The sequence below is a fragment of the Carya illinoinensis genome, chromosome 9 (assembly GCF_018687715.1).
Source record: "Carya illinoinensis cultivar Pawnee chromosome 9, C.illinoinensisPawnee_v1, whole genome shotgun sequence".
Lineage (NCBI taxonomy): Eukaryota > Viridiplantae > Streptophyta > Magnoliopsida > Fagales > Juglandaceae > Carya > Carya illinoinensis.
This window is the reverse complement of record NC_056760.1, coordinates 4702757-4724632: the sequence shown is the minus strand read 5'-3', so window position 1 is coordinate 4724632 and position 21876 is coordinate 4702757. Positions and strand designations below refer to the sequence as shown.

General features: G+C 36.2%; 3 protein-coding genes and 1 pseudogene across 3 annotated transcripts; all 4 read left to right on the top strand.

Annotated features, from left to right (window-relative positions):
* The first annotated feature begins 3522 nt into the window (after window positions 1-3522).
* Window positions 3523-4741, top strand: LOC122275961 (protein FAR-RED IMPAIRED RESPONSE 1-like). The gene is made up of 4 exons (XM_043085317.1): window positions 3523-3771; window positions 3930-4354; window positions 4448-4539; window positions 4671-4741. Exons 1-4 carry the CDS (start codon window positions 3523-3525, stop codon window positions 4739-4741), a joined length of 837 nt encoding a protein of 278 aa, XP_042941251.1.
* Window positions 4742-8707: 3966 nt separating this feature from the next.
* Window positions 8708-11686, top strand: LOC122275214 (annotated as a pseudogene).
* A 1969-nt stretch (window positions 11687-13655) lies between these two features.
* LOC122275285 (uncharacterized protein At5g39865) lies at window positions 13656-15576 on the top strand. The gene has a single exon (XM_043084281.1). The coding sequence runs from the start codon at window positions 13985-13987 to the stop codon at window positions 15206-15208; it is 1224 nt and encodes a 407-aa protein (XP_042940215.1). The 5' UTR covers window positions 13656-13984; the 3' UTR covers window positions 15209-15576.
* A 1467-nt stretch (window positions 15577-17043) lies between these two features.
* On the top strand, window positions 17044-21237 carry LOC122277685 (DNA-directed RNA polymerase V subunit 5A). The gene is made up of 4 exons (XM_043087775.1): window positions 17044-17370; window positions 18588-18764; window positions 19473-19586; window positions 20883-21237. Exons 1-4 carry the CDS (start codon window positions 17107-17109, stop codon window positions 21009-21011), a joined length of 684 nt encoding a protein of 227 aa, XP_042943709.1. The 5' UTR covers window positions 17044-17106; the 3' UTR covers window positions 21012-21237.
* Window positions 21238-21876: the final 639 nt, after the last annotated feature.

The following is a 21876-nucleotide window of genomic DNA, read 5'->3' as shown; positions in this document are numbered from 1 at the left end:
AGACTGACATTCAGACAACATTATATGATTCACAGACTGTAACAGCCTGCTAGAAATTTAATTTTGAAATTTCTATTAGTTTTAGGAACCTCGTGAAGATCCCATAAGTTTTCACGAATTCATTAATCGTATAGGTTTTAGTCTAACTACATAGTTAGTGTTATTATTTACTGTGGTATCCGAAGTGTGTTTTTGATTATTTGGAGATAGTTAGAAGTGTCAAATGTATTATGGTTTGTGCCATTAGACTCGGAGGGTTATTTAAGGTCTTATGGCGCAATAACACTTTTTCATATTTTCGGACGAAACGTCTGCTCAAAACTGTAGATATTATTGGATAAAAATATCTTGAGCTAAATTTTGTGGATATTTTGGATAAAAATATCTTAAACTAATTTTGTGGATATTATTGGATAAAAATATTTTAAGCTAATTTCGTGGATATTATTGAGTAAAAATATCTTGAGTTGATTTTTGTAGATATTATTAGGTAAGAGAGTCCTACACTCCACTCTCACTCCGGGTAAGAGAGTCCTATACTTAACTCTCACTTCGGGTAAGAGAGTCCTACACTTAACTCTCACTTCGGGTAAGAGAGTCATACACTTAACTCTCACTCCAGCCTCATCTCTTCCATATCTCATCCATAAGTATCTCCAGCCACCCCTCCCACGAAATTATCTTCATTTACATTTTTCATTGAAAGAATATCAAACACTCTCTCTCAGACAGCTTTTAGGAGGTCTTTTTCACACCCATTTCGAAGCTTTTGTAAGTATTTTATCATAAAGTCTCATTCATATAAGTTGTTCCTTTTTTAGTCTAGTTTACGTGGATATCTTATTTGTCCCATTTGAAAATTATTTGGTCAGTCAAATATTGTATAAACTATAGAAAGGTCATTCTGGGAGATAAACTGGAGAATATGTTATAGTTTGGAGTTTTTGACCAAACTAATGGATAGATATTGGTCCGAAATTTTTATGGAGTATTGTTAACATTTGTATATGATTATTGGTTGAGGATTTTTGCATGATTAAAGGTTTTGATGAAATATTTTCTTAGATTTAGAAACTTAGAAACTGGAAGAGGAAAAACAGTTTCCGTTTTGAGAAAGTTTAACTCTTTGGTGGTCTAAACGTATTCCAATGACTTTGATAATTTTATTGGAGGATCCTAAGCATCTTATATACATGTTATATTATTATTTTGAAGATATTTGATGTTAGTTTCAAAGATATGAAATTTTATGCAAAGAGATATTCAGATAAGCCAAAGTGTGGATATTCTTGGCTAATTTATATTTTGGTTAATTTCTAACCATGTGATCTTGAATTAGAAGCTTATATATGTTTTAGGACATCTTTTTAAACCATGTGATGGTTTGGTTTGAAGATCATATATTTATAAGTCATAGATCAAGAGATTTATCAAAACTAGTTGAGGAAAAAGTTTATGTTTTTGGTCTAAGTGTAAAACCAAAAACTCCAATTTTTTTTTTTTTTGATTTTGGTGACTTTAGTTTGATGATTTAAAGCATGGTTGATGTTAGGATGATATTATGAATATGTTAGAAGTAAGATTTGATTTTTGAAATTCTTGGAGATGTTTTGATTAAAGTCAAAACTTGTGATTCAAGTGCTTCGATCTTTTTACAAAAAAATTTGGTGTTGATTATTAGATTTTTCTAAATGGATGTTTTAAGTATGGTTTTGAACTTAGGATTGGAAGATGTTTGTTGCAAAATTTTGGTTTAAACATGAGTTTTGAAGTTGGAATGAATTACAACAAAAATCAAGGGAAATGGCCTATGGATGTTTCGGCCATAGTGTGTTTTCCATAGTTGTGTTTTGTTTTAAATTTTTTTAAGTTGATATTTAAATTTAGGACAAAATTTACATGAGAAATGTAAATTTTGGAAACTTTTGGAATTAGTATGAAAAATCCTTAAGTTATAGGTAAAACGGTCATTTTCCCACATGTAGAGAGTAAAATGAAAATTTTACTTTTTAAGTTAGTATTTTTCATATTTCAAATTATTAGTGATTTAGTTCTAACTTTTAGAATAACTAATTACAGTTCCTCATGGTCGCACTTGAAGTTTTATAAGAAACGCGGAGATCGAGGTAAGTTAGCTTTTAACTTACTAGCAGTCTACTGTGTATGTGTGTTAAGTAAAGGAACTACAGTGTATATATGTGTGTTATCATATATGTCATGCCATACCAAGTTATCACGTAATTGTCTATTATACAGAATTTATTTTGTCATCAATTTTTATCTGTTACATAATATATTCTGTCATGTATTACTGTACCTTACAAGTACGTCATGCTAAGTATACCATATCTTACATGTATGTCAATTAATGTAATATTTACTGTTGCAAGTATGTCATGTTAAATATGTTGTCTATTATATGTTATGTCATGTTACGAAATGTTTCTATCTCAAGTTGGTCATGTATTTCAAGTTATGTTCAAGTCACGTTATGTTACGTCAGGGCTTCAGTCATTTCGTATTCCAGTCACGTTTCATCTTGATTACTTATGTATGGGGTCACAACAATTATGACGCATACACTACGTGAGACACAACAATTGTGACACGTTGAATACATGGGGCCACAACAACTGTGGAGTATGTATTTACACGTAGAATACATGGGACCACAACAACTGTGGAGTATGTATTTTTCATGTTAAGTCAAGTTTCAGATCAAGTTCATGTCAAGTCAAGTTCAGTTCATATTTCAATTTAAGTTATGTCAATTATGCTATGTTGTATGCCAAGTTATACTTTAATTACTTATGAATTTGATTATGCATTTATTCTTTTACTGTCATCCATGCATCATTAGCTTGTGTGGAAGTTTTTTGTTAACTTACTGAGATTTGTAATCAAATCTCACTTTGGTAGTCCCAACTACCATTCCCACCGAATGGTAGATCTTGTTACAGGACCTGAAGGAGAATCAAGAGCTGATCAACTAAACACAGTTGACTAAGCGACGGTGCGACGTCAATGTTAATATAGTAGTTAACATAAATTACTACTTGTATAATGGAGTTGCATCTCTAGTACTTTTTGGATCATAACCATTTTGGACTAGTGTTGTGATCTATTCAATGGGTCTTTATGTATGAAGTATGTTTTAAGCATTTGAGATATTTTCAATTTGGTGCATAGTATTGTTAAAGAAAAAAATTATACGCTGCGAATATTGCATAATGTTAGATGCATGTTAGGAATATTGCATCTTATATGTCATGAACGGGGGCAGGTAATCTTGTGTTGCATGTCTCGACGCTTCAAATGTCCGTCCGATCCCAAACGGAATTTGGGGACGTCACACAGACCATCCCCGAATTTGAGGAGAGTTGGGGTGAACTACTTGAGAAGTATGATCTACTCGGCAATAAATGGCTCCAAGCCTTATACGAGGAAAGGTCTTTTTGGATTCCATCTTACTTGAAAGGTGAATTTTGGGCTGGTATGAGCACGACCCAAAGGTCAGAAAGCATGAATGCATTTTTCGATAGGTATGTGCATTCCAAAACGACATTGAAGGAATTTGTTGATCAGTTTGATAATGCACTTAGAAAGAAGGTCGAGGTCGAGACACTTGCTGATTTCAAATCTATCAACCAGACTATTCCCTGTGTATCTCACTTCAACATAGAGAAGCAATTCCAATCCGTATATACAAATGCAAAATTCAAAGAGCTCCAAAGGGAGTTGCTAGGCTTAATGGCTTGTAATTGTTTGTTGGTGAGCACAGAAGGGTCAATTTTACAATACGATATGTTGGATGAAATTTCTACTGACGAGCTCATTAAAACAGTCAATTACTCAGTATACTTTAATGAAAAGGAGGTGGATGTGCGATGCACGTGTGGACTATTTGAAACGAGGGGGATTCTATGTAGCATGCACTTAGAGTTTGTCAGTTGAAGAAGATTAAAGAGCTGCCAAATGTATATGTGTTGGATCGCTGGAGAAAGGACGTAAAGAGGAGATACACCTTACTCAGGAGTAGTTACGATGACCATGGTGACAGAGAGGATAGTCGAAATTATGAGCTTGTTGTTAAGAGATGTTTGAAATTAGCTACCAAAATAGCCTCAAATAATGAAAAAGTCCATGCATTCCTACGTGTTGTTGATGATTTCGAGAAAAAATGTGAAGACTCAATAGTAGACTCGACACTCATTCATACGAAGGAAAAAGCAGATGTGGTATTGGATAAGGGGAAAAAGATATTAAGCCCAAATGTGGTACAAGGAAAATGGAGACCCCAAGTAAGAGGAGGGTTCCACCCGTGGAAAAGATGGCCACAAAGAAAAGCAAACGGGTAATTTATTGCTTTGTTTTAACCTGCAATAAAATACTTTTTCATCATGAGTTTATCATATTTCATATATTGTTTGGGAACTTAGACATGCAGGAAAATTTTGGTAGATGAAACAGGATTGGATGACAACCCGGGATCTCAACACCCCCAATTTTCTGATGGGGTATATGTTGGGACACAAAACAGTATTATTACACAATCCACCCCACCAGGAAATGAGGTTAACCATGATTTCATGTTGTAAATATATGTCATATGTTCAGAAATATCAATGAATAAGTTCTAATATACTGCCGATGTGTTTTTTGAATAACAGAATTTGTGAATAATGGTCAGCTTGTGGAATTTTTGAAACCATTTGGAGAGGGTATGGAGCCTTGTGAATAGACTTTTTTGGTAAGCTCTCTCTATGTTCATCCATATTGTTAATGGTTTGGAATACTCTTAAAGTGAGCATATTGGAAATAATGTTGTTATAAGTTGAGTGTTGGAGTGGGAAGGTTTATGGTCCGTGTATACTTGCCTAACAGGTGTACCATAAAGCTCACCTTCCAATATTTGAGTATATATATATTTATTGATACTCGGGGAGGTTATTTGACCGTTGGGTAGTCCAATTTTTTGCAGAAAATCATGAGTTGCTATTTAGAGTTATCTATGAGGTTTTATTATGGAAGCATTGTAGATGATAGGGTTTGGAACATTGTTTTAATTTTGTTTGGGCAGTCCCTTGTTAGTTTTGGTCCAATTGTCACTTTTATTGCAATCTCATATGTCATTTTTTATTTTTCCCATTCGCAGCTATAAGTGGAAGCTCAACCTGTTCCTCTTTATACCTTCCAAAGTGAGGAAATCAGTTGAAGAAGCATCATCATCAGAACTGACACATCAACTCGTTCCTCTTTATGGTTGTTTTGTGAAATTTGTAAATTATTTGCTGAACTTGGTATGATGATTTTGGAGGGGATGGGTTTGAGTTGTAAGATTGGGCATTAAGTTTCGGGTTTTGATGGGTATGTCATTACTCAGAAAGCATGATTGTGTTGGAAATATGCTAATCCAATGGAGGTGGAAAAATGTAAGTAGACACCTACAAATGTATTGATGTATATGACTTGGAAGTCACATTCGGGCCCCTGCACTTTTACTTTTGTATGGTGCTCAGAATTGAATGTCAAGTTTTGGGTCACAGGTGGTTGGATTTTGTATAGGGAAACTAATGCTTGCACTCGGGTGATTTCATTAGAATGTCCTCTAGTTGTTATGGATGTTAATTATTTCTGTTTTAATACTCTTTTATATTTGTGGCTTGTGCACCTTGAAGCCTTTCGGGTAAAACTAGTTTGACAATACAATGTCAATGCATTTTGAATTCAAGTAAGAAAAAAAGCTCAAACACTCTGAAACCAGCATAGAGAGAAGCACAGAAATGATGTAACCTGCGTATTTCCAACCAGAATTTTCAGTCTACTACAAGAAATGACAATGTGGCTAGTACATAATCTGTCAACTACTTAAAAAGCTGCCACTGTTAATAATTACACAGTGGGCATCAACAAGAAATTACAATGAGTATATCCCCAACGTTTACTTGAGAAGTATTTCCAACCAGAAGTCTTAGTGAGAGCTCTGTACCAACATGGGTTAACAACATTAAAGTTAATGAAAATTTACATGGTTTTCAGTACCAACATGGGGTTAACAAGCTGTCACAACAAAAAAAACTACACCCAGACAGCTCCAAAATTAACTTTCTGCCCTACATGGTATTTATCCAAACCAAGCAAAGACAACTACAAATGTCAAAACCCAGTACATCATCAATAACTTTTGTTTATGTTTTTTCAGATTCTTCACAGCGTCTCAGACTTTTTCTTCCCTTTTCCTAACGTCATAGTCGTGCTGTAATACGTCCTCCCAGCTATATTCTCTCTGACATGAAAATTCTCCTCTAGTAGAGTTAGTATATCCAACCAAACGAAAAATTCACACCGAGCATCTTCCTGCACACAGTGGCAAACTCCTAATTAACATGATTAAAATACCGCCTTTCGGGTAAAAAATGACAAAAAAATAATATTTTTTGGGTAATACCGTATTATAATTTGGGCATGCAAAAAACTTCCTTCCGGGATTTTTTTTGGTGTGGGATGTTTTTAGTGGTGTTTTTAAACCACACCAACAAGTTGGTGACTCCATCACAAAATCATTAACTACAGATCATTAGTGACCAAAATCTGCCTTTCCATATGACTCAACAAAGCTGATAAACTGTACAAATTCCACAAGAAACCATAGGGAAATGGATTACGTGGTAATATGTTTGGTCTTTAGTTTTAAGGTTCAAACTTCTCTAGACCATGGTCATTAGCAGCTCAAGGCAAGAGTATATAAGTAAAAATGTAATTGGAGATGTAAATAGACTTTTTCTTTTAGCACTCACATGAAAATATACAAAAATCCAAGACCAACAGCCAGGACCAAAATCTGCCCTTCCATATGACATAAGTAAGCCAATAAAATGTACAAATTCCACAAGTCCATATCTTTCTCATTTTGCCTTTTTTAAAAGCCCCATTGTGTGGTATATAAGTAGGATGTGTATATAATAAGCATATATTAGACCAAAATCTGCCCTTCCATATGGCATAAGTAAGCTAATAAACTGTACAAATTCCACAAGTCCATATCTTTCTCACTTTGTCTTTTTTAAAAGCCCCATTGTGGTATAAGCAGGATGTGTATATAATAAGCATATAGATGGCCACAAAATCTGCCCTTCCATGTGACATAAGTAAGCCAATAAACTATACAAATTCCACAAGTCCATATCTTTCTCACTTTGCCTTTTTTAAAAGCCCCATTGTGGTATAAGCATGATGTGTATATAATAAGCATATAGATGGCCACAAAATCTGCCCTTCCATGTGACATAAGTAAGCCAATCATCTGTACAAATTCCACAAGTCCATATCTTTCTCACTTTGTCTTTTTTAAAAGACCCATTGTGGTATAAGCAGGATGTGTATATAATAAGCATATATTAGACCAAAATCTGCCCTTCCATATGACATAAGTAAGCCAATAAACTGTACAAATTCCACAAGTCCATATCTTTCTCACTTTGCCTTTTTTAAAAGCCCTATTGTGGTATAAGCAGGATGTGTATATAATAAGCATATAGATGGCCACAAAATCTGCCCTTCCATGTGACATAAGTAAGCCAATCATCTGTACAAATTCCACAAGTCCATATCTTTCTCACTTTGTCTTTTTTAAAAGACCCATTGTGGTATAAGCAGGATGTGTATATAATAAGCATATATTAGACCAAAATCTGCCCTTCCATATGACATAAGTAAGCCAATAAACTGTACAAATTCCACAAGTCCATATCTTTCTCACTTTGCATTTTTTAAAAGCCCCACTGTGGTATATAAGCAGGATATGTATATAATAAGCATATATTATATGGAAATAATAAGCAGTCAGTGGTATACAAATGCTCTTCGACCAAACAAGATGCCCCAACGATGTGTATACATTTCATATGAAGAGTATTACAAATGAGCATGACGTCTACATAAGGTGGATCATATGAACTCAAAGACAAAATCATTTGAACAACCCCTAAAATAGTCTAAAATTCATAAAACCAAGGAGTAAAAATGAGCACACAAAGAAGTAAAAAACAAGTAGGAATTACATAACAACATTCAATAATTTTTACCTAGCTCCCTTTGTATCATTTTTTAAGATTACCAGTTAGCACTGTAAAGCAAATAAATTAGGAAAAATTAACCTGGAGCAGCGTTGGACCGGATCAAGTGGGGTTTCCTCCTACGTACACAAATATATACTGTTATTACAATGGATTTTAACTCATCATGCAGATCAACAAGGAAGCTATCTATACAAAATAAATAATAAATATATTTACTTACCCATTTCGGTCAACAATGTTTTCTCAACCCAAATCGAAATAGAGAGTATGTGATGGAGAAAAACCGAAGTTGACGACGGAGGGAAAACGTTGAAGAGAAGCCACCAAGAACAAAGCTTCAATCGGAGTGACCGGAGGCTAGGGTTTCTGCAAGACAAAGAGAGAAATAGATGATGATTAGAAGACGACAATGATAACCTATGAAGAGGAAGAAACCATGGGGCGAGGAGAGAGAGAGAGAGAGTGTGAGAGAGAGATGAAACCGTGAGGGCTGAGGGTCCTCAGCACCCTCAGTCCTTTCTACGCTCGGGAGGAGTGGGGGGGCGGGGGGGAAATGAGGGGAGGGGGGGTTAATTTCGAATTAGGGATTTGAAACGAGGGAGACGGTTATGTGGCGTTAGTGAACCCGGTTCGATCTACACGTCATGTGTGCATTGTGTGCATTGTGTGCACCGAACAGTGGCTGCTGAGTAGATTTATTCTATATGAATTGAATAAAGTCCACCTAGTACTTCGTATAAAGATATTCTTAGATTCTTGCTGAACATGTCAGCTTCTTTTCGAGTATCGATTAATGTAAAAAAGTGCAGCGGTATTGCTAGATCACCAATCTTGAACTGTGTCCGAAGTAGTATACCATTGTTATCGGATCCCAAGCTTCTGTACGGATGCCGAATTTATTTTTATCACTCATTGAATGAGACAGGAATGGCCAGATTTGGGACACCTGGAAGAGATTATAGCGCAAACTCGAATGTGGCACGGTCAAATTGGCTGATAACAAAGCTCTGCAGAGAGGGTAAAATAGGAGAAGCACAGTGGGTGTTTGATGGTATGTGCGAGAGAGATGTGGTCACATGGACAACAGTGATCACGGGGTATATAAAGTGTGGTATGGTTGAGGAGGCAAGGAGGTTGTTTGATAGAGTGGATGCTAAGAAGAATGTGATTACTTGGACGGCTTTGGTTAGTGGGTATATAAGGTCAAATAGGATTAAGGAAGCGGAGTGGTTGTTCTATGAGATGCCGGTTAAGAATGTGGTTTCTTGGAACACAATGATTGATGGGTATGCAAGAAATGGTAAGCCTGATTTGGCTTTGGATTTGTTTGAGAGGATGCCGGAGAGGAATGCGGTTTCGTGGAATACCATTATAACGGCATTGGCACAATGTGGGATGATTGATAAGGCGCGAAGTCTTTTTGAACGAATGCCTGAAAGGGATGTTATTTCGTGGACTGCAATGGTTGCGGGTTTGTCGAGAAATAGGAGGATTGATGAGGCGCGGGTACTTTTTGATTGGATGCCAAAAGGAATGTAGTTTCTTGGAATGCTATGATTACCGGTTATGCACAGAATAAGAGGTTGGATGAGGCACTTGACTTGTTTGAGAGAATGCCGGAGAGGGACATGCCTTCGTGGAATACCATGATTACGGGACTTATTCAGAATGGGGAGTTAAGTAGGGCATGGAAGTTGTTTCACGAAATGCCTCAAAAGAATGTGATATCTTGGATTGCGATTATCACGGGGTATATTCAAGATGGGCAAAGTGAAGAAGCACTGAAGATTTTCTCAAAAATGCTGGCGGTCGATGGGGTGAAACCCAATCAAGGAACTTTTGTGACTGTTTTGGGTGCTTGTAGTGACCTAGCTGGTCTTACTGAGGGAAAGCAAATTCATCAGATGATAAGTAAAACAACCTATGAGGATTGTGCATTTGCGGTGTCAGCACTCATAAATATGTATTCAAAGTGTGGGGAGTTGGGTACCGCCAGGAAGATGTTTGATGATGGGATGACAAGCCATAGGGATTTAGTTTCTTGGAATGGTATGATTGCAGCCTATGCGCACCATGGATGTGGCAGAGAGGCAATTAATTTGTTCAATGAAATGCGGGAATTAGGGGTTCAACCTGATGATGTCACCTATGTGGGGTTGCTCTCAGCATGTAGCCATGCTGGTTTGGTAGACGAGGGGCTAAAGCATTTTGATGAGCTTGTAAGAGATGAATCCATAATTGTGAGGGAAGATCACTACACATGCTTGGTTGATCTCTGTGGCCGTGCAGGGAGGTTCAGAGAGGCATTTGATTTTATAAAGCGGCTTGGGACTAAGCCATCAGCATCTGTTTTGGGGGCTCTACTTGCTGGATGTAATGTTCACGGGAATATGGACATGGGGAAGGTGGTTGCAAAGGAGCTTTCAGAGTTGGAGCCAGAGAATGCAGGCACGTATTTATTATTGTCTAACATATATGCTTCGGCGGGGAAATGGAGAGAAGCTGCTAAAGTGAGGCTGAAAATGAAGGCTAAGGGATTGAAGAAACAGCCTGGTTGCAGTTGGATAGAGATTGGGAATAGTGCACATGTGTTTGTTGTTGGCGATAAGTCTCATAGTGAATCAGAACGTACTTGTTCATTACTTCAGGATCTTCATGCAAATATGAAAAAGGTTGGATATATACCAGATGATGAGTTGATGGTGGATGAGGGATTTTCTGTGACACGAGTGTTGGTAGAAAATTGATGATACTAGTCCTAGAGGTGATGTGGAGAATTTATGCTTAATTGGGAGCATCCATTTAATAAATGCTATTGTTTGTATTGGAGAACACACCGATCATCACTGATGATTTTTGGGTTAAAATGAACTAACAAGTAGCAACGTAAAAGGAAATCCCGTGCCTTCTTTCCACTGGTACAGGCCAAAGTCCCCTCCATTCTCTTATTCTAATTCTGCGTTTATATGTTGCCTTGCTTGTATCCCCTTCACCCTCACAACGGTAACTTTGTTTCATGCCCTGTTTGTAGCTACCTTTGAGTTCCAGCCACTTCAGAAGCTTTCTGCTATCCTCTACAGAAAAAGTATAGCATTTTTTCCCCATTCAACCATTTTAGATGAGTTCGTGCTTTCTGAAAGTTATATCTGCACGAGGTGTCAAGTTTAGGAATGAAATAGAAGTGGAAAAAACAATTTAGAAGAAGATTTCAAGATAAAAGTAGGAACTCTCATGTGCGAGTTCAGCCTGTAAGGAGCATATATTGGCTGGAATATAACAAAGATGCAAATTGCGTGAGAATTGTGGTCCTTTTTATTAACTGTATTTAAGGCTCAATTCATGATGCCAAATAAGGTGGTTGAGTTAGAAAGGTTGCTTAGAAGGCATGGAAACAGTTTTGGAAGCAGCACTTTGGTTAATGTAGACCAACTGTTAAGCATTTCTTCATGTGATCTTTGTGTGGGTACAGTTGTCATTGTTATTGGCAGGACTGCTGTCCCTTGTTTAGTGGATTTTGTAGATCATCCGAACCTTACTCCTCTTGTACTAGTTTATTCTCTATGTAATAACTTTTTACCACTTATAGAAGTGCAGTGTATGCGAGTAAACAACATGCCTAGGCAATGCAGGATTCAAGGAAGCTTGAGGAGGAAAGGTATGCAGCTTGTTTCTCTGCCATGATATATTAAATATATTATGAACTAGAGGATATTATTAGAAGAGGCTACAGAGATTGATTATCCTTCCAACCCAGATGGCTAGATATTATTTTAGTTTCTGTACTTCTTTCCTAACTCAACCCAAAATCTTCCACTCACCCAAGAAATCTTCCTGCGCATGAGCTTGTTTTGTTAGCATTTGATGATTAGAAAATATGTATTTCGCTCGTGGGGTGCGTGAATAAGGTCGCTATTTATGCATATGAGAGATATGTTTGCCATTTTGGACAAAAAGTGGAACAGCAAGACAACATAGTAGATGCGATCATCATGACCGCTTGTAACGTAAGCACCACATCGGAACAATGGGGTTGTGGTCCGGTCCGGCCTGTGTGACAGGTAGGCTTAAAAGAGTTAAAATGGTGCATGCTGGTCCTGCACCTTATCATGTATACGTCCATTTCAATATGTTAATTGGGTGGGATGCATATGATAGCAACCTTTTATATTTATTTTCACTTGGATTTCATCGTGTCTAGCTGCTTTTACTGAGTTTGCAGAACTACTTGCTAGGTTTGTTTGCTGAGAAATTGGAAACAAGGTTAAACATATATAATCATTAAATTTCTGCCTTTTCCCCATGGTCTCTCGCTAAGAACTTGGCATTCAATGAATCACAGCTTTGCAGCATAAATGCACTTAAAAAATTTAAGTTTTGTTCTTTCAGTAATTGGGCTTTCACGTGCAAGCCAGGAACTGGATTGGTGGAATGTAAGCCTAATTAATTGATTGATGGAACATATTGCACAAACCAATCACAGATGTTAGGAACTATGGCAAGTCCTTGGAAAGCAGGCTGCTCCCTTGGCTTTTCTTCCATTAAATGCCGGTTACCTTTTTCTGATGAAAACTGGTGTAACGTATTAATCATTTGGACAGATAAAAAAACATTGCAAGTAGGATGACAGTGATTAGTCACCACGAGTAGTTCAGAACAAGACAATCATGTCACTGTTTTATCAAATACTAATAGATTGAGCGGGTACGAAAATGAGAGACATACAGACATCCAAAGATGAATCTTAAAATCTCTATGATAAAGATTGAATTTTATTCTATTATGTTCATGATCTAAACATAGAGATAAATCTTCAATGATTTGCTCCGTATGTTGAAAATGAATTCAAAATAGGAAAAGAGGGTTAAGACGCAGCCTTTTGACGAGAAAACAAAACTATTTAAATCTCGTTTATTTCAAAAATACATTATTAATGTGAAAATTTGTTAGAAATAATATTAAAAACGTATTTTTAAAAAATTATAATGAATTGCACGATAAATGACACGTAAAGTAGACAACACATGTCTCTTTATTTCATATTTAAGTAGTTATTATTATTTGGTTAATAATCCATTTAATAGGACCTAATGGCTAACAGTCGGCAAAGTTGGGTGAAAAAAGCAAGTCCAACTACATCGACTTTAAATACAATAAACTTGGCGTGACAGATTTGTGACTATTGCTTCTACTTGCATTGTTGAGAAATTTAAAATCCACTTTACCTTTTCATTTTTTATATCGCTTGAAGACAAGTTCATATATTTTACAAAACCTGTTGAAGCTTAAACAACAGGCAAATAAGTTCGAAACGTTAATAGAACATCAAATTATGCATATCACAATGTTTACATAATGAAGTAATTAGTCTAAACATATGATTATATATGATTCGGTTCTTCAAATAAAAATTTTGAATTCAAAACCCCACCCCTTATATAAGTATAAAAAAAAAAAAAGTAGCATTTAATTGGAAAGATTTGTAAAAGGCAACTGTTTTAATAACTACCAATTAAATAACCACATCTTCTACGGGTCACCTAATGACTGCATGCATTTCATCATCTTCAAACTAGTCACCCCAAAACTGCTGTGAGCTCCTCTCCACCAACACAATATCTTCTCCCTCCCCCACTCTATATATCTCTCTCTCTCCCCCCCCAATAACCCGTTTCATCTTCAAATCTCTTCCCAACTGCAACTAGAATCCCACATAAGGGCCTTTTCAATGAGAACACAACACAATCCTTAGCCAAACCAAAGCAACCAAAAACCCCTCAAAAAGCCTTTTGAAGAAGATATTAACTGAAGCTGAAGCTGAAGCAAAAGCAAAAGTCGAAAAGCTTGATTGTGTGTGTGTGTGGAGAGACTTTTTAAAGATATTTGCATTTCCTCCCGATCCCTCGTCCATGGGCTGCTCTTCTTCAAAACCCAACACCCTTTTACCAGAACACCCATTTCACCCTTCTTCATCATCTTCATCTATTGCTTCCCACTCTTCAATTTCTTCACCACGGGTCCCCAGAGCTCTCTACCGCCCAACCCCATCTGTCCACCACCCACCTCTCAGGAAAGGCGATACCCACCACCTTGTCTCTCTCACCTCCACCACCTATGGTTCGCTCGTCCTCACTGACCGTCCTAAACCCCCGCATAACCCTAACTTGAATGGTCATGGTCTCCCTGATCGCCGCCCGACAACCCAGATAAGCTCAATTACACCAACACCAACACCAGAGCAAGAGCCAGACCCAGAACACTCATTATCCCCAGACTCCGTAATCAACACCTGGGAACTCATGAACGGCCTCGACGACTTCGATTCCGATACCGAAAAGCCCATTGCATCAATTTTCGACCGTCCAATCGTCACACCAAATAAACCAAGTTCACGCCGATACTCGGACTGTGATGGGTCAGTGAAGAAACGGTTCGATTTATTTGAATCTGTGAAAAACTCGAAAATTTCTTCTGGAAATCAATCGCATTCGACGAAACCGCTGTGGCAGCATTTGTATGAGGAAGCTTTGCTAGCTAAAATGGACCCTAACGTGGTTTCTAGCTACAGGCTCGCATTGTCATCCAGGCAATTGAATCCTACTCAGTCCAAAGAAGTGCGATCACTAGGGTGTAGTCCTACGAGTTATTCATTTTCCAATGGTTGGTATCGTTTGCAAGGCTGTGAAGATAGAATTGTGATCTATTTTACAAGTTTGAGAGGAATTCGAAAGACTTACGAAGATTGTTGTTCGGTTAGGATGATATTCAGGGGCTTTAGAGTGCCGGTTGACGAGAGGGACATTTCGATGGATTCAGAGTATCGAAAGGAATTGCAAAGGGCGCTCAGTGGGAAAGCAGTGAGCTTGCCACAAGTATTTATTAGGGGGAAATATGTTGGGGGTGCAGAAGAGGTTAAACAACTCAACGAGGTCGGGGAATTGGCTAAGCTTTTGGAGGGGTTCCCTATTAGGGATCCTGCGTTCGTATGTAAGGGATGTGGCGATGCGAGGTTTGTGCCGTGCCCGAATTGTAATGGCAGTCGGAAAGTGTTTGAAGAGGAGGAAGGAGGGTTGAGGAGGTGCCCGGACTGCAACGAGAACGGCTTGATACGGTGCCCGGGTTGCTGCTCATAATTCCATGAATGTGGATGGATTGATGCCAATGGCAACAAATGAAGAATGCGCTTTATTTATTTTTGCCTATGTTCTGTTTGGTAATCACTTTTGGAAAAGCCAGCCAATAAAAGAAAAGAGCAATGCTATATACAGTCGTAGAATTACAAACGCCGTATAATTGCTTTGAAAAAGAGTGAAGTCTACGATTAAAAAGTTAATTTTTTTTTTCATGTGAGTCTCATATTAATTTATTTTTTTTAAAATGATTGCACGCCGCTCGCACAACTACGACTGCAAATATCATTTCTCAAAAGAAAAACTTATGCTATGTAAGAAAGAAACTTGATGGTGCATTAAGTATTTTACTCATATAAGGCGTTTTGTGCATATTGATCCGCCTGTCATGGTGCAAGTATGTGCTTTCTTCAGTTTTCTCAAGAAAAAAGAGTTCTCTCTCACTCAACAATTCTGATTATTGGTTGCATTTACCAATTAAATTGGAAACTGCGGTTTTTCATGCGTTGAGCCAAAGATGATGTCTACTGCAGACAACTTTTGTGCTCAAGTCTCTACTGTTTTGGCGTTCAAAAGGCAAAAATGGAATAGTGGCTATAAGGTGGTAAATGAACTGAACAATTGGAGAGTTCATCTTAGTTCGTTTATCTATCTGACCAAACTAGAAAAATCCTCTTTGCTACATATGTTTGTCAACTGAATTTGAATGAGCACTCTGAGTCTTTGTTTCCTTCTCTATTGATGTAGTGTTTCCCATAAAAATGCATTTTAAAGTTAGGGTTTTGATCAGGAAAATATGTCCCAAACTTCTATTGTATTTTATGCAGGAACACAAAATTTTTATTAAAAAAAGACTTCTAAAAAGATGCATCTGCAAGAAAATTTGATGGGTTCCATGAAAACTTGCAGTAGTGAGCTTTCAACTCAAATAAGAAGACTTGCTGCGAGCGATTAGGAACTCCTTATTAGTCATTGAAACCCATTAATCTCTATTCGTTCAGGGAGTCTTTTGATCGGTTTTTAATCCTCTCCAGTAGAGTCCAGACTCAAGCCAACTCTTTCTGAGTTTTTAACACGAAATATCCCTAACCTTGACAATGCTTGTTTTCAATCATATATCATGCAATCAAAAAACTTGAAATTCTAATCTATAGATCCGATTGTCATAAATGCAGATCTGTTTAGAAATACAATTGTTTTAAGAAAATTAACATGCGTAACTCCCATCTGATTTTCCTAAACTATTTGGATTATAATTGTAATTGTAGAAGAAATAAGAGTGATAAAGAGGAATTGTTTAGACTAGGTACTGAGTGAATAGGAGTGCCTAATCAAACACCACCACTCTAATTTCTATAATTTTCTGTAAAGTTATTCAAAAATAATTCTTAGATGTATAAGTTTTGCACATATATTTTAAAAAAGATAAGTAAACTTAAAATCTACGTAAAAAAATTTATTTTTTAATAATAATCTCACTTTTCAAAAAAGAAAAAAGAAGTGAAATTTACAAATTATTTGAATTAATTGCACAATTATAAATTGACGAGATTGCCTTTTGTTATAATTAGGGTTATTAATTTGTGATTTCTCAATTGAGATTGAATTATATACAAGTAATTCAAATTCGATCCAAATAATTAAAAGTGTTAAATAAATTGATTCGAATTCAACTCGATTATTATAAGGTAGGGAGACTTTAGGTGAGTATTTAGTTTTTTTTTTTTTTTTAAATAGTGAGTATTTAATTTTATATTTATTTTTCTACCTTAAATTATTTAATTTAATCGAACCATTAGAGGGTACTCTACTCCGTAAACCATCATTTTATTCATCCTAACTCTTTTTTTAATCTCTCCAGAGCAACAGCGATACTACAATTGAGAGGGAGAGAGAGAAAGATGGAGGAGGATGGGTTTGAAGGGGAGGGGAATGTGGTGCTGGGACCGTGCCTGACCAGCTATGTGGACAACGGAAGCTCTGAGAGCCATAGATACTATCTGGCACGCAGAACTGTGCTGGAGATGCTCAGGGACAGAGGCTATGCCGTGCCCAACTCTGAAATCGAGCTCTCTCTACAAGACTTCCGGGCCATTCACGGCCAAAACCCAGACCTTGAGCGCCTCCGAATCTCCACGACGTTTCGCTCTGACCCTTTGAAAAGGGTACGGATTTATGGTTTTGTCTTGTTTTTATTTTTCCTTGGAAGCTTCCTCTTCAGTTTGTTCCGGAGAAATAATTGAAGGAAAGGCAAAAAAAGGAAAAAGTTTAAATCCTTTGTTTATTGTGTCTTGATTTAGAAACGTGCTTGGACTGTTGATACAGTTCTAGCGATGGTTGATTTCGTTCAATTAAGGTACTCTTGTTTTCTTGGGTGCGAAATACAGAAAATTTAGCATTATGTTTTTGCGTTTCTTATTGCTTAGTTTCTTTATAGGTATTTGCTCTTCATTAGGTGAAATTAAAACTGAATGTACATTAGGTCTTAATTGTGAGAGTTTGTGGGTGAAATTAAGCTACAAGAGGTATTGAAAACACACACTGAGCAAGTCTCAACTACTAGTTCTTGTTCTTCTTGAAGGTCGAGGTCAGGTGCTATGGTTATTCTGATCCACTATCTTATAGGCCTGTAATTTCTCTGATCATACCTATCTTTTCCTCTCGTTTTGAGAGTAATGCGTGCTACCTTGTATCCTTCTGGAAACTAATTTCTAACGGTATCACCTCTTTACGATTTTTGGTGGGTGGGTTATGGTAGCCCTCTCCATTCTAGGCTTTATTGGTCGACAGACCGGTCAGTGGCCCAAAAGGAAAAAAAATATCCCCGTTCTTGCCAACCTGCGTCGTGTGCCTTCTGTTGCTATTGGTTATTTTGGTTTTTTGTTTTTTTTTTTCCCTCAACACGAATTCTTAGTCAGCATTCGTTCATTTTGTTTCTCATTGATGGTATGACCGATGACGGCTGTACAACTACTTTAAATATTGCCAGAAACTCTTTATATTAGAAAGACTGCTAAAATAATGCCGGTTGTTCTGCTGTTAGAAAGTGTCCTGTAAATTTAACTGTTTAAACCTTTTATAGTGTGCTGTGGTTTATTTTCTTTTCATTTTTCTCCTTTTTATTTTGGCATGAATATTGGTGTTTGATGAAAATATGTGATGTTAGTTTGACTTGACATGAAAACTTTAATTTAACTGTAATGTGATATTGACGTGCTCTAGTGTCAGAAAACAAAGTTGGAGATAGGAGGACTTGTGTTATTTATTTCCATGCAGTAAGCAAGCATTCCTTAATTTTTATATTAACCTGATTTCGATATTTGATGTTATGCAGAACACAAATATTTTTTGTTCTTATTTTTATATTTCTTTTTACTTGCAGATTTTAGTAATTTTTTGTGGACCTGGTGTAGTAAAAGTTAATGTGATCCGCAGCATTGCATCCCAAATTGTCAACAAAGACACTTTAAGTGGATTGATATTAATAGTGCAAAACCATATAACATCCCAAGCCATGAAAGCAGTGGATCTTTTCCCATTTAAAGCTGAAATATTTCAGGTTGGTAAAAGTTAAGTTTAATATTTTCCCGGTCGTATTCTACCCAGTGTCTCATTCCACTTGTGCTTTTACCATTGTTTGGTTGCAGAAACTTTAGGTTATAAACACTTAATGTTGAAGAATGCTTTTATCCATGTAGACTAGTCTGCTCTAAAGACTCATATGACCTTGGTGCTTTTAACTATGGAGATGGATAATTTGTCGTGAATGGGTTTTTCTATTCTTCGAATCAACTTAGATTTCCAAACTTAGGGGCAACCCAAGTCAGAAAATCATATTGTACTCTTATGGATTTGCCGCTTTTATGCATAAGTGCTCTTTTATGCATAAGAACCTATTATATATCTTTTTTATGTTCCATATACCCTGGATTTAAAACATAACTTATCAAAACAAATATATCCTTTTTATGTTTAATGTAAAGAACCTGCATTATTAGGCTTTGCATGCATGCTGGATAATAACGTTAATTATCTGTATTCATTTTCATCCTTCTTCCAAAATGAAAGTTCCTTTAAAGTTGGAAGAGCTGTTGGGTGCATGTGGGTGCACACTTTGAATGTTATAACTTGTATGAAACCCTTTACTGGTCTTTGAACATGAAGAATTATCATTTTCAAGAAACTGTACGTAGATGGGAATCAGTGAATGTGTCATTTGTTCCCATGTCATGCCCCAATAATCTCACCATTTCTGTTTTGTTGCCAGATTACTGATTTGCTTGTGAACATTACAAAGCATGTGTTAAAGCCAAAGCATCGGATACTGACTGACCAAGAGAAACGGAGGCTCTTGAAAAAGTACAATATAGAAGAGAAGCAGGTCTGTTATTTTTTTCATATATACGTATATATTGATAAAAATAGAGAAAAGCTATGAAGGAGATATGTCAGGATACAGATCTTGTCTGATTTGGTAATGGTTCAAATTAGCGTCAGATTATGATTTTTTGATCTTGTATTTATAATGTAAAAAATATCTTCTTAATAATGAAAGTGCTAATATGTCATTTAATGCTTCTTCTAGACGATACAACTCAACTGAGCCCTGATTCATAATGTTGAAGTAATATAACTCATGTCTCTTCCTACCTACAAAAAAAAAAAAAAAAACTCACGTCTCTTCCCATAAATGAATAATAGGGTTCAGTGTGTCTATAAGTTTTCTGGTTCTTGAGTGGGTAAGCGAGGAGAAAATAAGAGCAAGAAGTCTACATTGAGAAGTGTGGTTATCATGATTGTATTAATTGTTTTGGAGCTCAAGACAATGACGGCATTATTCTTTTCAAATTGAATATTATGAGATGGTTTATTATAATGAAATTTGATCAAGCAAGAACAACAATTTTGCATATAATGAAACTGAACTGCAGTGCATATTTCACATGCAATGTGGTACTATGGCTCATGGTGCAGAAGTACATGGTAATGGTACGTAGATGTTTTCACTTTTTCGTAAGCTCAGATGATAGGACAGATAGTATTGCTATATGGCAAGTCACAACAATGAGATGAAGTGGGTATAAAATGCTACTGGCCTGGCACCCCACAGGGAAAAGATATAAAATGCTACTTTAATATTACTTATCTCTTCTTTTTCATGTAAAATTTGCCTGTAATTAATTAGTTCCTGTTAACTCTACCATAAGGTCTTTCTCAGTTTTGAGATAAAGCGATAACATTGAGCTTTCTTCCAAGTCTGACAAAATACAGATGCTACAGTCTCCCTTAATGCTGCTTTTGCTTCTTCCAATGGTAATGATGAAGTGTAAGATAAGGGGTTCACCTTATGTCTTCAGGTTTTGAATGTTGTTGGTGAGCGAATTCAGTTAATATAGGTGCTAATTTTCTTCTGAATCGTTGCTGTAAATGCTTTGCTAAATAATGATTTAGGGCTCATTTGGATACCAAGCATATATTTCAGAATCTGTGAATAAGTACTAAAATAGTTTGTGAATAGAGGTGAAATAGTTTGAGAATATCTAAGAACAATAGTGTTGCCAAACAAGCCCTCACTCTTTGTAGCCAAGGCTGCCTAGTGATTAAAGTGATGCTTTGTTGATAATGTTTTATTCATCTAAATCTGTCTTTCACTTCAGTTTTGGTTTTCTTTCATCAGCTTCCTCGAATGTTACGAAAAGATGCAATTGCGAGATACTATGGACTTGAGAAGGGGCAGGTGGTGAAAGTGAGCTATGGTGGTGGTGAAATCACTGAGTCGCATGTTACTTACCGTTGCGTTTGGTGATGCCTACTTTTTAGTCTCCCTGTGGAAGTTGAACGTTTTTGATGTATCATTTGATGAGTGCTTTTGTTGACACTTTGGGGTTACCATATATGATCCTTGGACTTTTGTAGTGATGTGTCCTTTATGTATACCTTGGTTGACTATGATCGTTGCTACAGCCTTTCAAGGGGAAAAAATGTTGCATCCAAGAATCCTATCTACAGTCCTAGAAGGAAAATTCTACGTATCTCACTGTTATGAGGTGTCATTGCTGGTCAGTCCGTGATTATTTTTCAGAAAAAATAAGAGATGATTCAAGTTGACGAAAAGTGTCACATTTACAGAGTAGGATAGTTGTGAAGTATATGACATTGTTCTAGTTAAAAGGCTAGGCATTATAAATTGAAGAAAAATGAAAAGATTTTTTTTTTTTGCATGTTTATGCCCCAAGTCTACACAGAAAATCATTCTGCTCCAAAAATGGGAGTTGTTGCACCCGTTGATCCATGTCTACGTCCAAAATGACAGTCAACTATTCTGGTTTTCTCCTTTGGGATGAAAATACAATGGGATTAAATTGAAATTTAAAGTCTTATTTGATTATACTATTGGTATGAAACGAGATATTTTATTAAAAATAATGATAGTCTTACCACTTTTTTTAATTTTTTAATTTTTAAAAAATTTTTCTTTTATTTAATGATTAAGTAAGTGATTATCACTAAAATTATATATTTTTAGAATTTTTTCTTAATGGCTAAGGATATTAAAAAAATATCTAAAAAAAATGATAAAAAATTAAATATACTATAAGTGATAAAATAGTAATAAAAGAGTGGTAAGTGTATCATTATCTTTTTATTAAAAATTAAATAAAATATTAATA

Bases quoted from the DNA above. Each gene is read 5' to 3' on its own strand.
- LOC122275285 (XM_043084281.1), top strand. From the start codon at position 13,985: ATGGGCTGCTCTTCTTCAAAACCCAACACCCTTTTACCAGAACACCCA.
- LOC122277685 (XM_043087775.1), top strand. From the start codon at position 17,107: ATGGAGGAGGATGGGTTTGAAGGGGAGGGGAATGTGGTGCTGGGACCG. The intron at 18,765-19,472 runs GTTGGTAAAAGT...TTTTGTTGCCAG, and splicing joins TTAAAGCTGAAATATTTCAG to ATTACTGATTTGCTTGTGAA. The intron at 19,587-20,882 runs GTCTGTTATTTT...TTCTTTCATCAG, and splicing joins ACAATATAGAAGAGAAGCAG to CTTCCTCGAATGTTACGAAA.
- LOC122275961 (XM_043085317.1), top strand. From the start codon at position 3,523: ATGAATGCATTTTTCGATAGGTATGTGCATTCCAAAACGACATTGAAG. The intron at 3,772-3,929 runs GTGAGCACAGAA...GATTCTATGTAG, and splicing joins TGGCTTGTAATTGTTTGTTG to CATGCACTTAGAGTTTGTCA. The intron at 4,540-4,670 runs GTATTATTACAC...TTTGAATAACAG, and splicing joins ATATGTTGGGACACAAAACA to AATTTGTGAATAATGGTCAG.